Below are 17,842 nucleotides of genomic sequence, written 5' to 3'. Positions count from 1 at the left end.
CTCTCTCTCTCTTTCTCGCTCTCTCTCTCTCTTTCTCGCTCTCTCTCTCTCTTTCTCGCTCTCTCTCTCTCTTTCTCGCTCTCTCTCTCTCTTTCTCGCTCTCTCTCTCTCTCTTTCTCGCTCTCTCTCTCTCTCTCTTTCTCGCTCTCTCTCTCTCTCTTTCTCGCTCTCTCTCTCTCTCTTTCTCGCTCTCTCTCTCTCTCTTTCTCGCTCTCTCGCTCTCGCTCTCGCTCTCGCTCTCTCGCTCTCGCTCTCGCTCTCCCTCTATCCCTCTCTCTCCCTCCCTCTCTCTCTCGTTCATTCACCCATTCACACTTGCTCGCTCTTGATCTGGCTTTCCTCGTGTCTTACTTCAATTCGCCTGCCTGCCTGCTTGCCCCACTGCCTGATCCACTGCCTGCTTGCCCCACTGCCTCCCTGCCTGTCTGCCAGCGCGGTTTTTGTCTGCCTCTCTTCCCTCCAGCCTGCCTGCCTGACTGCCTTCCTTCCAACACTCCCAGCCTTCCTCTTTCTCTCCCTTCCCAAACCGTTAACAGCATCCCTCTCTCCCTCCATCTCGATCTACTTCCTTCCTTTCTCCCTCCCTCCCTCTTATTCCCCCCATCCCCCTTCTTTCCTTCCTCCCTCCTTCCCTCCCCCACTCCCTCCTATTCCAGCCCTTCTTCCTCTTCCTTCCTTCCTCCTATTCTCCCTTCTTTCCTTCCTTCCTCCTTCCCTCCCCCCTCCCTCCTCTCCCAACCCTTCCCCCTCTTCCACTCCCTCCCTCCCTATTCCACCCTTCCTCCCTCTCTCCCTCCCTCTTATTCCACCCTTCCTCCCTCTCTCCCTCCTTCCTATCCCTTCCCCCTTCCTTCCTATTCCCTCCTATCCCTCCCCTCCCTCCTCCCTCTCTATTCCACCTTACTCCCTCCCTCCTATCCCTCCCCCTTCCTTCCTATTCCCTCCTATCCCCCCCTTTCCTTCCTCCCTCCCTCCTATTCCTCCACCCCTCCTATCCTCCCTCCCCCTTCCTTCCTATTCCCCCTCTCCCCCTCTCCCTTCCTCTTTCCCTCCTATCCCTCCCTTCCTATCCTCCCTCCTTCCTATCCTTCCCCCCTTCCTTCCCTTCTACCCCCTTCCCTCCTCCCTCCCTTCTCCCTTCCCCCCTGACCTGTGATATTTACTCTGCCGACGGCGTCTCTCGGGTGAGGGAAAGCGCGCCTCTCCGCCCCCGAGCCCTTCGCGGGGACGGCGCGCTCGGTCGCTCCCCTTGGCCGCGTCCTCACCATCGCCATCCACACCACCACCACCATCTTCACCATCAATTTTAATCCTCATCACCACCATCCTCAACATCACTATCATCCTCAACACCACCATCTTCACCATCAATTTTAATCCTCACCACCACCATCTTCACCATCAATTCTAATCCTCATCACCTCCATCACCATCTTCGTCATCACTATCATCCTCACATCGCCACCACCTTCACCATCAATTCTAATCCTCATCACCACCATCACTATCATCCTCACATCACCACCGCCACGTTCACCATCACTTTCATCCTCACCAACACCACCACTATCTTCACCATCGCTATCCTCACCATCAATTCCATCCTCACAACACCACCACTATCTTCACCATCATCATCACCACAATCACCATCACCACCCTCCTCATTCATCCATTCCTCCGTCTGTTTATTTCCCTTTTCTTCTTATTCCTTCTTTCCTTGCCTCTTCCCTCCCTCCGTTTCCTTCTACCTTTCTCTTCGGCCATTTTTTTCCGCTCTTTTTAATCCTCTTCTTCCACTGCGTCTCCTTCCCTTTACCTGCCTTAACCTGGCGTCTTTTAAGGCCTTAATCTTGTCCTATCAATCTCTTTTATCGTTATCCTTCTCTTTTCTCTCCGCTAATCCCTGCCGTGAACCCTCCGTCTCTCCCTCCCTCCTACCCCTGCTCTTTCCTCCCTTTTTCTCTCTTCCTTTCTCCCTTTCTCTCTTTCTTTCTCTTTCTCTCTCTCTCTCTCCCCTTTTCTCTTTCTTTCTCCATCTCCCTTTATCTCTATTTCTCTCGCCATATCTCCAGCGCCTCCTCCACCTACTCCATAATACCGCATTTCCCCCACACAGCCTTTCTTCTTTTTCTTCTTCTTCTTCTTCTTCTTCTTATTCTTCTTCTTCTTCTTCTTCTTCTTCTTCCTCTTCTTCTTCTTATTCTTCTTCTTCTTCTTCCCCCCCCTCTTCCTTTCGTGCGCCAAAACCAACCCTGTTCGCCTCCCCGTCTCAGAAAGCGAAAAAGATCATTTCGCGCCTGACTGGACGGTAGAAGGAGGGACGGGAGGGGGGGGGGGGGGAGTGCGCATAAGATTGCGGGGTGTCTGCCATTATTCTCTTCTCTTCTCTTCTCTCTCCCTCCCCTTCTCCCTCTTCCTCCCTTCCTTCCTTCCCCCTACTCCTTCCTTCCTTCCGCTTCTCCTCAATCCTCCTCCAACACGACACGAACCCCTTCCCCCACCCCCTCCAAAGCGACCCGGTGAGCCGCCCCCGCCCGCGCCCGCGCCCGCCCCGGACCGCGGACGGGCGGCCAGCAGCCCTTCCCCCGTGGGACGAGGCGGCCCTGGAGCCCCCGCCTCCGGAGCTCCCTTTTCCCGCCCGCCTTTTCTCCCCGCTCACCGTGCCCCACATACTGTCTATTGTTATCGGCGTTGTCTTATTTATATCGGCATTTTCATCATCATCATCGGCTTTATTTTCCTGCTCTTAATATCATCGGCGAAGCCATCTTTTCTTTTCCTTCCTTCTACTCCTCCGTTCTTCCTTACCCTTTCCTTTCTCTCTCCTCCACCCTTCTTCCTTCCTCTACTTCCTCCTCCGTCTCCTCTTCCACCTCCTCCTCTACATCTTTAGCGCTTCTCCTCTTCCTCTTCGCCTTTCTCCCTACTTGTCCACCCTCCTTCCTCACCCTCCCTTCACCCTCTTCCTCCTCCCTTCCCCCGTCTTCCTTCTTCCTCCTCCCTTCCTCGCTTCCTCCCTCTTCCCTTTCTCCTTCCCCCTCTTCCTTCTCTTCCCCATTCTCCTCTTCCCTTCCCCCTTCCTCCCCTCCCTCCCCGTTCCCTCTCTTCCCCCACCCCTCTTCCCCTCCCTCCCCCACCCCTCTTCTCCCCCCTCCCCGCCCCCTCCTCGGCACTAGGAGTGATTAGCAACCCGACACGGCCGCCCACCTCCCCCTGACCCGCTCTGACCTTAACGGGTGACACGCAGGTGGACCCTCCGGATACGACCCTTCTGTCAGGTGCCTCCCACTCCCCTCCTCTTCTCCTCTCCCCCACCTGCTCTTCGTTATTCTCCTTTTCCTCTTTCTCTTGATTATCTTATCTTCCCTTTTCCTCTTTCTCTTGATTATCTTATCTTCCCTTTTCCTCTTTCTCTTGATTATCTTATCGTCCCTTTTCCTCTTCGGATCCTCTTTCCTTCCTCTCTTTCTCCTTCTCCCCTTTCTTCTTCTCTTCCTCCCCCCCCCCACCCCATCAAATCTGAACCTCTAACCTGCCGATCGTGTAAACCCCCCACCTCCTCCTCCTTTCCCTTCCCCTTCCCTTCCTCTTCCTCTTCCCCTCGCTTTCCTCTTCCGCTTCCACCCACCCCTTCCCCCTCCCACCCCTTCCCCCAGCCCCCGAACCTGCAGGAGACCCCCCCATAAGCGCAGTTTATGTTCCTTTGAAGGTAAAGCCTCGCTTAGCTGCCTCATCTAAAACCGCTGAAGCCATCACATAAACAAAATAAAGGTTAAATATGAAAAAAAGAAAAAGAAAACGAGAGAGAGAGAGAAAAAAAAACTAAAATAAAAATAAAACAAACTACAAAAAAAAACATATAAAAAGAAAGTAAAAAGAAAAAGAAAAAATAAATACATATACATAAAAAAAGGAAAATAAAATTTCATGATGCCGCTGTCACAACCTCCCCCCTTGATAGCTTCCATCCGCTGCAACTTTCTGCAACATGACAATCTTCAGCCTATCACTGCACATGCACTTGACAAATTGCACTCTTCCTTGACCCGATATGCAAAACAGGGAGAACGTAAGAAATCGCAAGAACATCACGACAGAAAACCAGAAGAAGAAGAAGAGGAAGGAGAAGACGAAGAAGAAAAAGAAAGAAAAAAGAAGTAGAAGAAGAAGAAGAAAAAAAGAAAGAAAGAAAGAAAGAAGTAGATGAAGAAAAAAAAGAAAGAAAGAAAAAAACAAGTAGAAGAAGAAGAAGAAAAAAGAAGGAAAGAAAGAAGTAGAAGAAGAAGAAAAAAAGAAAGAAGTAGAAGAAGAAAAAAAGAAAGAAAGAAGGCGAAAAAAGATGATGACGACGAAGCAGAAGAAAAAGGAAGAAGCATTACCGATTATCTGATATCTGAATATAGGCCTAGCTGAAATCCCCTCATATCTAACCCGCAAATAAAAGGTTATTGATGGGGAAAATATAATAACTACTTGATCTTATTGCACAAACAGAAAAAACAACAACACATAAACGCCTTTAGATAGAAAGACACGTAATATATTACTTGGAGAGAGCAAGGGGGAGAGAGAGTGAAGTGAAGAGAAGAGAAGAGAAGAGAGAGAGAGAAGAGAAAGAAAGGGAGAGAGAGAGAAAGGGAGAGAGAGAGGAGAGAGGAGAAAGGAGAGAGAGAAAGGAGAGAGAGAGAAAGGAGAGAGAGAAAGAGAGAGAGTGAGAGAGAGAGAGAGAGAGAGAGAGAGAAGAGAGAGAGAGAGAAGAGAAGAGAAGAAAGAGAGAGAGAGAGAGAGAGAGAGAGAGAGAGAGAGAGAGAGAGAGAGAGAGAGAGAGAGAGAGAAGAGAGAGAGAGAGAAGAGAGAGAGAAGAGAGAAGAGAAGAGAAAGAGAAGAGAAGAGAGAAAGAGAAAGAAGAGAAGAGAGAAGAAGAAGAAGAGAAGAGAAGAGAAGAGAAGAGAAGAAGAAGAGAAGAGAAGAGCAGAGAAGAAGAAGAGAAGAAGAGAGAAGAGCAGAGCAGAGCAGAGCAGAGAAGAGCAGAGCAGAGAAAGCAGAGAAGAGCAGAAGAAGAGAAGAGAAGAGAAGAGCAGAGCAGAGCAGAGCAGAGCAGAGCAGAGCAGAGCAGAGCAGAGCAGAGCAGAGCAGAGCAGAGCAGAGCAGAGCAGAGCAGAGCAGAGCAGAGCAGAGCAGAGCAGAGCAGAGCAGAGCAGAGCAGAGCAGAGCAGAGCAGAGCAGAGCAGAGAAGAGAAGAGAAGAGAAGAGAAGGAGATATCATATCTCCCTCTTCCTTTTAAATCCTCAGCCTAATCTACGTTGCTGCTCCTACATTCTGATAAATTCTGATAAAACCACCTATCTACAAAAAAAAAGAAATGAAATGAAATGAAAGAATGAGAAAAAATAAAACAAGATAAGGATCAACAGAGATGACGATAACGCTGTCAGACGCACAATAAATCTAACCCTTCTACCCACGCCCCCCTACCCCCTACCCCCTACCCCCAAACAGAATCGCAGCAAATAACAAAAATAAAACAAAAAATAAGAATTTAAAAAACTTCACAACAAACGTCTCACGATTTCATTCACTCTCCCCCCCCCCATCTCACTCCCCTACCCCCTAAACAAAATAATAATAATAATGATAATAATAATAAAAGAAAGAAAGAAAGGAAGAAAGAACCAAAATAATAATAATAATGATGATAATAATAATAAAAGAAGGAAAGAAAGAAAGAAAGAAAGAAAGAACTTCACAACACACTTCCCATGATTTCATTCACGCCCCCCCCAACATCCTACCCCCCCCCCCCCCCCCCTAAAAAAAAAGCAAAAATATTCAAACTAAATCCACGCCGAACCCAAATCCACTCTCTTCTTTTTTTCTCTCTGATTCTTCTTCTTGAATTCTTTCTTTCGCAATTTTTATTTTTCCTTTTTTTTATTTCTTTTCTCTCCGTTTCCTGTTTCCTAGGATCATCGGCCATTCCACTATGCACACTGAAGGCTTGTCATTTGCATTTTCTCTTGTCCTTCATTCGCATTTCTCTGGCATTCCTTTTCGTTTTGCATATTTTCCTTTTTATTTCTCTTTTCTTTTCTTACCCTTATTTTTTCTTCCTCCTCTTCGTTTTGCTCATTTTCCTTTATTTCTTACCCTTAACTCCTTTTCCTTTCTTCGTTTTCCATTTTCAAAATTTTCTTACTGCCACTGCCTTTCTCTTCTTTTTCGTTTTGCTCATTATCCATTTTTCTTTTTTTCTGTCATTCCTCCTCCTTCTCATACTTACTCTTTTCATCGTCTATGTTATGCACTGCTCCATTTCCCTCTTTCCATTCTTCATGATTCTCGGAGTTCTCTCTTCACTATTTCTATATAAAATTTAGCATCACCACCACCACCACCACCACCACCACCATCATCATCACCCCGTCATCATTATTTACATCTCTGTGACACTTCTTGCCAGCACGCCCCCCTCCACTCCTAAGCCCCTCTCCCCACCCCCCTCTCGCGCCCCCTGTGGTACCGACACCACCACTCCGCGATTCACCACATCACCATCACTTCACGTCATCACTATACGAGGGGGGAGAAAGATGGGGGGGAGGGAAGAGGTCGAGATGGAGGGAAGAGGAGGGGAGAGGGGCCTGGAGGTGGAGGGAGGGATGAGACCCCTCCACCAAAAGTCCCTCCACCACTTCCCTTTCCTCCCTAGCCCTCCACCTGGGCGACGTGCCGAGGCATGGCATAATTCTCTTTCCCTCCCCCCTCCCCCCTTCTTTCCCCTTGGGCCACCCCGCCGTCACATACCCCCCAGCGAGGCACCGGCGAAGCGCGTGGCACTGCTGTGGCCCTCACGCGAGCAAAGCACCAGCGAGACTGACGGGGTTCTCCTGTTCTCTCCCTCTCTCTCCCTCCCTCTCTCTCTCTCTCTCTCTCTCTCTCCGTCGCTCGCGCCCTCCCTAGTCCGGGCCTGCCAGCATGGGGCGGGAAGGGGGGCGGGAGGCGAGGTAGGTAGACGGCGGAGGGTAGGTGAGGAGGAGGGGGGAGGGGGGAGGGGGGGGAGTTGCGGCGTTCGTGCGTGCGTGCGTAAGCCCCGCGTTGTGTTTGTGTGCGCGCGCTCGCTGTGCATGTTCGTGAGCGCGGATAGGATGAATGGAGGTGGATAAATCCGAGTGGAGCGCGGCGAGTGAATGGCGAGGGCGTGCGCGAACGGCGGGCGTCCGGTCGAGGGGGTGCCTGTCCCCCAACGGGCGGGGGGACGCACGGGTGATCAGCAACTTGTTCAATTAGGGCGTGAGTGACTGAACAAACGGCTGAAGGCGCATGTGAATTTATGATGAGCTGGATGAATGAGAGCGCGTCCGTAAAAGAGAGCGAGAGGCGATGTGCGTGCGTGCGGGCGGGCGTGCGGGCGGGCTCGTGTGTCAATGTGTTTGCCCATCTATCCCGCCCGCCCTTCCGTTCTCTCACGCCCCTCTTCCTCCCTCTCCGCGCTTCCTTCCTCTTCCTCTTCCTCCCTCTCCGCGCTTCCTTCCTCTTCCTCTTCCTCCCTCTCCGCGCTTCCTTCCTCTTCCTCTTCCTCCCTCTTTGCGCCTCCTTTCTTCCGTCTTTCGCTTCTCTCCTGTTTTACTTTCTTTCCTTCTTTCTGTTCGTCTGTCTGTCTATCTGTCTGTCTGTCTCAGTTTTCGCTTCCATGTTCTTCTCTCCTTCCCAATCCCTTCCCTTAGTTCTTCGTCCATTTTCCTTTCTTCCTTTCTTCCCTGCTTCTTTCCTTCCCTGCTTCTTCCTCCCCCTTCCTCCCCTTGGTCTCCCGCCACTTCCTTTTCTTCCTCCACTCGTTCCGGATTCCACTAATTTCTCCCTCCTTTCTTAATTCCTCCACCTCTTCTTCTTCTTCTTCCTTCACCTCCTACATCAACCGCCTTTCTCCTTCTTTCGCTTCTCCACTCCACACCCATTTCCTCTTCTCCACCTCAACCCCTCCACCTTTCATCTCGTTCTTCCATCCGCTGCACTTCCCATCTCCCACCTCCACCTCCACTTCCTCCACCACTTCCGCCTCCTCTCTTTTTCTCATTCCACTTACTCCTCCACTCCTTCTTCCACCAATTCCACCTCGTCCCCTTCTCTTACTCTACCTTCTCCTCCACTTCTCTCTTCCCCTTCCAACTTGTATTCCATACTTCCATTCTTCCTTCCCCTCCTCTTCCTCCTTCTCCTTTCTCCTCCTCCTTCCACCTCATCCACTCCACCTCTAAAGCCACACCTTGTATCTTCCACTTATATCTCCCTCCCTCCCTCTCCCGTCCCTCTTCCTCCTCCTCTTCCTCCCCCCACTCCCTCCACCCCTTTTCCCTCCCTCTCCCTCCCTCCCTCCCCCTCCTCACCTCACCTCACCTCTCCTCCTCCTCCTCCTCCTCCTCATCCTCCTCACCTCTCTCCCTCCCTCCTCCTCACCTCACCTCCCTTCCCTCCCTCCTCCGCCGTCTCCACTGACCATTGCCTACCGCGGTCACCTGTCACCATCCATCAAAGTGCCATCACCTGCTGGCACTTGTCATTGCCTCGCTCACCTCCGCTGAAGCCGCCTGCAACGCCGTTAATGAGCGACCCTTGAGAGGAATGAAGGTCTGGGCTGCAGGAGGTGGAGACGGAGGTGGAGGGGTGGTGGAGGTGGAGGTGGAGGTGGAGGTGGAGGTGAAAAGGAGGCGGAGAGTGGAAGGGAAGTGGAGAGTGGGATGAAGGTGGAGATGGAAAGGTGGTGGAAGTGGAAGGGAGGTGAAGAGTGGAGGTAGAAGGGAGGTGGATGGGAGTTTGAAGCGGAGAAAGGGAGGGAAGGAGAGAGAGAAGAACTAAGCCACATGAAGTGGCGGTGAAAATGGAGATGAAGACACGGATGGAGATGAAAATACAGATAAGATGGTGATGATACGAGGAGGAGGAGGAGGAGGACGCCGAAAAAACAACTAGAGAAGGAGGACAGAAGGAAGTCGACGAAGATGTAAAGGAGGAGGAGCAGGGCGCAGGAGAGGGTGCGAGGTGAAGGGCTAGGGAAAGACAGGAGGATAATGAGGAGTAGGAGAGAGAGGAAACAAGGAAAGAAGGAAGAGGAGGAGGAGGAGAAGATGGAGAAGAAAGAGGAGCTGAAGGAGGAGAAGGAGGGAGAAGAGGAGGACGAGGACGACGAGGACGAAGATAGGGGGAGGAGAAGTTGTAAGAAAGAGAGAAAACAAGAAGAGAAGGAAGAAGAGGAGAAGGAGGGGGGGAAGGGCATCCAAGAATAGGCAAACGCGAAATGAGATGTAGCAAGAGGAAAAGGGAAACAAACGAGGCTACATTTATTTCATTTTTTTATCAATCTCACCCCCCCCCCCCCCCGCACTCCTCGCCTCTCCCTCACGCTCCCCTACACTTCTCCTCCCCCAGCCTACCTAACTCTACCTCTCCTCCCCAACATTATCTCTATCTCTTCCTCCCATCCTCCTTAATCCACCCCTGCCTCTCCCTCCTCCCTCTCCTCCCCACCCCATCCTTACCTCTCCTCTACTACTCTCCCCCAACTCCACCTCTACTTCTTCCTTCCCCGCCCATTTCCCCCTTCTCCCTCATAACCCACCCCTGCCTCTCCTTCTCCCTCTCCCCCTGCCCACCCATGCTCTTCCCTCTCTCCCTGCCCACCCCTGCTCCTTCCCCCCCAGCCCATCCCTGCCTCTCTTACTCCCCCTGCTCCTCCCCCTCCCCCTGTCCACCCCTGCTACTCCCTCTCCCCCTGCCCACCCCTACCTCCCCTACTCCCCCAGCCCACCCGTGCTACTCCCCCTCCCCCTGCCCACCCCTGCTACTCCCTCTCCCTCTGCCCACCCCTGCTACTCCCTCTCCCCCTACCCACCCCTACCTCCCCTACTCCCCCTGCCCACCCATGCTCTTCCCTACTCCCCCAGCCCACCCCTGCTACTCCCCCTCCCCCTGCCCACCCTTGCTACTCCCTCTCCCCCGCCCACCCCTACCTCCCCTACTCCCCCAGCTCACACCTGCTACTCCCTCTCCCCCAGCCCACCCCTGCCTTCCCTACTCCCCGGCCCACCCCTGCCTCCCTACTCCCCCAGCCCACCCCTGCCTCCCCTACTCCCCCAGCCCACCCTACTCCCACAACCTACCCCTGCTTCTCCTACTCCCCGTGCCCACCCATGCTACTCCCTCTCCCCCAGCCCACCCCTTCTCCTCCCTCTCCCCAGCCCACCCCTTCTACTCCCTCTCCCCCAGCTCACCCCTGCTACTCCCTCTCCCCCAGCCCAACCCTGCCTCTCCTACTCCCCCAGCCCACCCCTGCTTCTCCCCACCCCCTTCCCCCAGCATCCCCACTCCCGGAGTCACGCACCAAAGAGGAGGTGGATAAGTACAACAAACAGACACGCACAAACAAACACCCCGGCGCGCGCCCCAGTTCGATAGCCCGCCGAGGGATGACACCTTAAGTGCCACGCATATTACGTGCCGGAGGGGAGGGGACAGGAGGGGAGGGGACGGGAGGGGAGGGGACGGGAGGGGAGGGGAGGGGAGGGGAAGGGGGGGGAAGGGGAAGAGGGTAACAAGGGGTGAGGAGAAGGGAGAGGGGAGAGGGGAAGGGAGTGGAGAGAGGGTAGCGAGGGGTGAGGAGAAGGGAGAGGAGTAGGGGACGAGGCATAGGGAGAGGGGAGAGAAGGACGAGGGGTAGGGAGAGGCGACGAAAGGTGGGGAGAGGAGGGCGCGGGGTGGGGAGAGGGGGACAGTAGATTTGGGAGAGGGGATGCAAGGAAAGAGGAGAGGATCGGGGAAAGGGGGACGAGGGGGCGAAGGGAGGGGAGGAGGGAAGTTTAGACGGGTGGGAAGGAAGGAAGGGAGGGAGGGACGGAGGAAGGGAGGGACGGAGGGACGGAGGGACGGAGGGACGGAGGGACGGAGGGAGGGAGGGAGGGAGGGAGGGAGACAGAATACGGCGAAGCGTTCGCTGAAAGAGAAGGGGGGAGAGGAAGGAGGGGGAGGGGAGAGGAAGGGGAAGAGGTGGAAGGAAGAAAGAGGACGGGTGCGAGGGGGGAGGGGGTGGAGAGGAGAAAGAAGAGGAAAAAAAGTGTGTGAATAGTTAAAGGTGGAGGAAGGGAGGGAAAACAGGTGGAGGGCACAGCCGACCGGAATAAAATAAATTTGAGAGATTACAGGATACGAGAAAGTACGTGAACAGAAACCAACGAGAGAGAGGGAGAGAGGAAGAGAGGGTGAGAGGGAAAAGAAGGGAGTGAGATGAAGAGGAAGAGTCGGGGTGAAGCAAAGGTGGAATGAGAGGGGAGAGAGGGGAGAAGTAGAGAGGGAAGGAGAAGGAAAGAGGGTAAGAGTGGGGGAGTGAGTGCGTAAGTGAGAGTGGGAGGAAGGGAGTGAGAGAGAAGAAGAAGAAGAGGAAAATGGAGACCGAGACCAAGAGGAAAAGGGGAAAGGGAGAGAGGGAGAAGGAACAAGGAGGAGCAAGGAGGAGAAGGCAAGAGAGAAGGAGAGGGAAGGGGGGGAGGGGGGATAGACGATACGAAAACAAACCCATCGCTTCCCAACCATCTTTCCTCGTCCACTTCATTCAACCTTGAAATCCTTCAACTCGTGAAAAGTTCCGACCCTCAAACGCTCCAACTCTCCAACACTCCTCCTCTTCGCCCTTCTCTCTCCCTCTCCCTCTTCCTCTCTCTCTCTTCCCAATATTCTCTCCCTCTCCCTCTCTTTCCAATATCCTCTCCCTCTCCCTCTCTCTTCTCCATCCTCTCCATCCCTCTCCTTCTCTCTTGCCACCATACCCTCTTTCTTCTCCCTCTCACTTCCACCGCACTCTCTCCCACTACACCTTTCTTCCTCTTCTCCCTCTACTCTCACCTTTATCCTTTTCCTTCCTTCTTCCTCTCTCCCATTTTCCTTACGCCCTCTCCTTCTACCGCTCCCCCTCTCCTCTTTTCCTCCTTTTTTCTTCTCCTCTTCGTCCTTCTCTCTCTCTCTCTCTCTCTCTCTCTCTCTCTCTCTCTCTCTCTCTCTCTCTCTCTCTCTCTCTCTCTCTCTCTCTCTCTCTCTCTCTCTCTCTCTCTTCCCCCCACACCTTCTCCTCCTCCACCTCCTTCCCCGGCACCTGCTCCCTCTCCCTCTCTCTCTCTCTTCCCCCATACCATCTTCCTCTCCTCCTCTCCCTCTTTCCTCTCTTCCCTCTCTCCTAATTTCGCATTCATCGGTGCGTTCGCGTGCCCCCTCTCTCTCCATATTCAATAATCCGCGCTTGCCATCTTTGTCTTCGCCCCAAGACGCGGGGGGGGGGGCTCTCCCTCTCGCCTAGGCCACGACCCTCTCCTCTCCCCCCCCCTGCCACCTCCCCTCTCCGCTACCCCCTCCCTCCCTCCTTCCCACCTCTCTTTCTCTTTCTGCTCTTCGCTTCCCTTTTGTCTTTCTCTCTCTACCTCACGCTTCCTTTTTTTCTCTTTCTCTTTCCTTTCCCTTTATTCCCCTTTTTTGTCACGGTCTTATTTTCGTCCATCTTTTTTATTTTTGCTTTTAATTTTCAGTTTGTCTATTTGTTTCTTTGGAATATTTCAATTCCACTCCATTTATCATTTTTCCTTTAATCTTATTCGATTAACTTGTCTACTTTTACCTCGTAATTCCATCCTTCTAATTATCCGTCTTTCTCATTTCCCTCCCACCTCTTCCGTTCTTCTGCCTCCTCCGCACTTCTCTCCTTTATCCCCCTTCGTTATTCCTCATTACTACCCCCCCCACCCCTTCATTCCATACAAGCCCTCCTCGCCCCCGAAAATGACCTCATCACGCCTGGTCCCCATAAGGCCTCATTATCCTCATCTCATAACCCACCTCATTAGCGTTCCCTTGTCACGTCCCCTGAATCCCTTCTGCCGTACAGCGACCCTCACCCACCGCTACCTAATGACGGTGCCGCCTCATCTCTCCCTTCATGGCACGTCTCCCCCCATGGCGTCCCTCCCCTCATGGCACCTCTCCTCATAGTATCTCTCTCCTCATGGCATCTCTCCCCCCATGGCACCTCTCTCCTCATAGTACCTTTCCCCTCATAGTATCTCTCCCCCCATGGCGTCCCTCCCCCCATCGCCTCTCCCCAAATCACACGCCCACGAGGACTCGCTGGCAAAATTTACCTTGTTCTTTTCGGCCTTCCAACTCTCTTTCTTTCTTTCTTTCTTTCTTTCTTTCTTTCTTTCTTTCTCTCTCTCTCTCTCTCTCTCTCTCTCTCTCTCTCTCTCTCTCTCTCAATCTATTCCTTTACCTCCTCGACCTCCTCTCTCCCCCCCCTCCTCCTTCTCTAAAATAATTACTTGATAGCTTCTTCCTCATAATTTCCAACGCCCCTCATACTTCCCCGATGCCGCACCTCATACACTAACTCTCCCACACTTTCACTCCCCTCGTTCACCCGGTCGCCGCCCCCACCCCCCCCCAAACCACCTGTGTTGGAAATAGGCCTACCGGTACTACACTCTTCTTGGCACCTGTGAAGTGCCACCGCCGCCGCCGCTGCCGATCCCTCTACCTGGCACCTCTCGCCCGTGACCTTCCCTCCCTCCCGCCACCCCGTCCCTGTCCCCACCCTCTCTTTTCCTCTTCCGTAAATACTCCCTCCCTTCCCTCCCCTCCCTCCATCCGAGCCCCTATGTCCCTCCCCAACATGCCTCTCCTCAAGCATGCGCTTAAGGAGAGACGTCGCCCATTATGGCATCCCCCATCCCTCCCCCCACCCTCTCCTTCCTCATAAGTGAATACTAAATCCCCGTACTCTATTTGGCAATAAAGGACCACCTTATCTGGTATCCCTGGTATCTTGTACTATTTACACAACCTTATTACATTTGAGCACCATGGCTGTGTTATTACATATCGGCACTATCATAACTCAGTACAGTACAGCATCACACTTATAACACTCACTCCTATTTTCCTACCATTTACTGCAACATAACACAACATAACAACTGCAACACATCTTTGGATACACAGTAATGTATAAGCACACTCCTGCAGTCTCAAAATATCTTGCACCCAACCACAGCACCTGCACTGTAATGGGACCTAACAAAATCTGGCTACCTCTACTGCTGCATATTTTCTAGAACCTCATTGCCATCTCTTCATAAGCCATACTTTATGAAAGCCAGCAGCAATCCCATAACACAACGGTAATCCTAAAGCATGTATAATCCCTGGTACCTCTTTCCCTAGCACATCAAAACAGTGAGTCTCTTGCCATACAATACTACTTCCATGGGATTTTCATGTTTACATTTCCCCCTTTACAAATCCTCTTACAATTCTTACCAATGACACTATTTGCATGCCTTATTGTGCATCCACAATCGACTCCTTTTATTTTTCCATTTCCCTTTTGCTAAACCATTAATTATCCTTTTTTCTTAGGCCACCCAATACATCAAGTTTCCTAGTTCATTTTTTACATTTACAAGGTATTCCAAAGTCATCAAAGTCATAGATCCTGAACTTCAAAAATATGCCTCATTCACATTCTCTTTCATCCTTCCAAATGTTATTCATTCCTCTTGATAAATCAAAACCAAGAAATTCCAAAGTGGCACAGAAGATTTTCATTTCATTTTTTTGTAAAATTGGAAAACCCCAAAGAAGAAGAAAGAAAAATATGCCTTATCTCAAACTTACCTTATCGGAGTCTGTATTTGAGGACGAATATGATGCCAATGAGTTGCGGTCTGTGTTCTCCGCACTCTCGTCGATGGATTCCTCCAAGTCCCTATGGTGAAGGAGGTGGGCTCATTAAATCTTAGCAGTATCTCTTTATTTCTCATAATTCAACCACTTCTCCATCAGCATAATTAACTAACAGCTTTCTTTTTCTCTTTTTTAGGACAAAGAGTGACACATGTAATTTAGGTAATAGATTACACCTAAAATATGTACTATCACCAAATATACAGAACTTTCCTGGACTACTTTTCAGTTACACTAGACATGTATATACATAAAATTTGGTACACCTATAAAATCACCATTATTCTCTCTACCTCTAGTACAGTCCAAATATTCATCAGGAAAGTATCTCAAAACAGCACCAAAAAAACAAATCTATGTTGATCCCTTGCAAACAAACAAAAAAATACATACCTGCTGGCTCGGTTTTGCTTTGGTGTCTTGGCTGGTGACTTTGCAGGAGTGAGGGGAAGAGCTGAGCTGAGGTAAGTCTCCTGTATCACTTCTCTCAGCTTCCTAACCCACGTCTGTTTCACTTCCAGGGTGTTAGCTCGCAGAATCATCTAAGTAAAAATCATGAGAGGAAATACAGATCAAATCTCCTCAGCAAATGTACTTGTCATTTCTCTTTAACATTATCCAGTTATATCATCATACAATCAGGTACAGCATTGCAAATGATATTTCTTCACTTTGCATAGTGCTTTGAGTGATTGGTTAAAAATCTAATCACTCATTAGATGGATGAAAGAAATCCCTAAATAAATAACAAATATCAAATAAGTCAATGTGAAGAGGTAATACCTTGCCATCACTAACTCCTGTACGAGCTGTCCACACAGCAAATTTACACTCATCCCCTTCAATGTGCTCTGTTACACCCAGCTCAGATGTAACCAGTCGCTGTTTATATGCATATTTGGTCTTGTTGCCACTAGGATCACGAACTTCTTTGCAGAATAACAGGTACAAGTCGAAGAGGAAAATGTGCCGCTCTCGACCCTTTCTGATAAGCTGGCGAGGGTCCCACACCTGATGGAAACATAATCAGGAATGAATCAACAATGACAAAAAATTCAATTACACTACCACCTCAGTAAGTAACAGATGATGTAGACCAAATGATTTGAAATATTCAAATGATAAAAATCCCTGTCCCCAAAACTAATTCCTACCTGGAAGGTATCTTGCAGAATGACTTCTCCCAAGGAGTCTGTTGGAACATCACAGCCATCAAGCATGGATAAGTGGAGGGCATCATTCGCCTTCTTTGGAACATTTTGCATAACTTCTAAACCATCTTTGATTTCCCCTTGGTTTTCATCTTCACAACACGAGAGTAATTCTTTCAATAAAAGTTGATACTTGGTGATGCGCTGAACTGGCTTGATCAGGTACGCAGGAATGGGGTGTTCAACATTGTGCTTACGTTGAACTTCTTCATAGAAGGTCCCGGCATGGCTGACTAGCATGCGATTGGACTCTGGCTGTGCCTTGCAGTATTTCACATAAATGTCAAACTGAGGGGCCCAAGTCACAAAGCAATGACCAACATCCTCTGGCATGCACTGGTACTTCTCTATCTCCTGGAGGAATGTGTTCTTGTGGAATTCTAGGATCTCCTCCATGTTGCAGAAGATGATGCTATCTTTCCCCTGAAGCCCACCTGGGGCAGAGGGTTGTCGTGTCTCAAAGAGGTAAGTCTTTGTACATACTTCCAGATCTTTGACATACACTCTTTCTGTCTGCAACAATTCCCTCATGATGAGTTCCTTCTTTCTGGCAGATTTACGCTTTTCCTCACTCATCTCCTTATTTGCCACGGTAACAACTGCATGAACTTTGTTTTCAAGTGAGGGGTCACTGTGACGATCTAAGGAAAGAGAGGCTTTGCTATCCTCACTCTGGATTCCTAATCTGCTCTCAAGCTGCATGCGGTACTTATCCATGCGACCCGAGAAGTTCTTGTAGGCCTGATCAACACGAGCAACCCAGTCTTTGATGGCTGCTGCATGTGCATGGCCCTTCTCAACCAAGGAGTCAGCCAGGAGTAATAGTAATTTTACACGTTCCCTTGTGTCCTTTGCTGTTCCTTTAAATTCATTATGTTCTTTCAAAATCTTCTCAGTTTCTTCTTTGGTTTCTCCTAGGCTTGTGTGAGTGGACAGGTACATCTCTCCTGTCTCCATTATCCAGTCTAATGCTTGCTTGGCTGATCCCTCAAACAACACATACTGCTGGCACTGGTCCAGTTTCTTTTTCTTCTGGGTCCAGTGGTCAAGCACCTTGTTCTCTTGAGCCATGAGATTCTCTAGAATGCCTCTCACTTTAGCCTCCGGCCCTCGTAATCCCACATCACCCTTCATGCTGTAATAATGCTGAGATCGGTTGGCATATTTCAGGAAGGTCTCTGCTGTTCGTCTGGCCAAGGTGCAAGCTTTGAGGAAGCCTTCTTTCTGCTCCTGATGCTTGTTTATGATAAGTGAGATTCCGGCAGCCCTGTCTGAGCCTGCCTGCCCTCCCTGGCCAGTTCCTTGCTGCTGCTGATCCTGCTGTTTGTCTCCCTGACTGACACTGGTGCCTGGCGGAGGCACTTCCTTCTGACACCAGTCTTCATCACGGCGGTAGTCTCGTTCAAGGCTCTCCAGTACAGAGCACACTTGCTCAGCTGTCTTATAAAACGTGATTGATGCCTGGACCAGCTTGTACCTAGAAATACAAAAATGCAAATTTTGAATTTCAAAAAGACATAGTGAATTAGTCTTACGATCTGAAGATAAATTTATACAGAAAACACATACCACTCAAGAGTACTAACAACATTTTCTTCAGCTTATTAATTTAGCACCCATTTCCCTCATCTGAACACCAGTTCACATCTGACAATACCGACCTATCCTCAGCACAAGTAACAAGCTTTTCCCATCTCTTTGTGACATTAGATTCTATTTCCATGACTTGTTCTGGACTGTAGTGCTTAGCCATGAGAAGAGCTGAAGAACGCTGCCGAGTCTGCACCACAGCAGCATGGGTTTTCTCTATAGCAACCTGTGTAAAAGATTACAAGAAAAAATTGGGGGTTATATT

At 50.4% G+C, this 17,842-nt stretch overlaps 1 protein-coding gene across 1 annotated transcript in view; it reads right to left on the bottom strand.

The window, feature by feature from the left end:
- Positions 1-17,842, bottom strand: part of LOC113812135 (trio Rho guanine nucleotide exchange factor) — a 416,228-nt gene that overhangs the window by 227,395 nt on the left and 170,991 nt on the right. The window contains exons 22-26 of the mRNA XM_070123392.1: positions 17,649-17,803; positions 15,931-17,464; positions 15,560-15,787; positions 15,170-15,318; positions 14,708-14,798 (exon numbers count right to left, since the gene is read on the bottom strand). Coding sequence (XP_069979493.1) covers positions 14,708-14,798; positions 15,170-15,318; positions 15,560-15,787; positions 15,931-17,464; positions 17,649-17,803 — 2,157 coding nt within the window. The remainder of the gene's footprint in view (positions 1-14,707; positions 14,799-15,169; positions 15,319-15,559; positions 15,788-15,930; positions 17,465-17,648; positions 17,804-17,842) is intronic.

Source organism: Penaeus vannamei, chromosome 7 (genome assembly GCF_042767895.1).
Source record: "Penaeus vannamei isolate JL-2024 chromosome 7, ASM4276789v1, whole genome shotgun sequence".
Lineage (NCBI taxonomy): Eukaryota > Metazoa > Arthropoda > Malacostraca > Decapoda > Penaeidae > Penaeus > Penaeus vannamei.
Note: the sequence above shows the minus strand (reverse complement) of the source record. Positions and strands in the feature narration are given on the sequence as shown.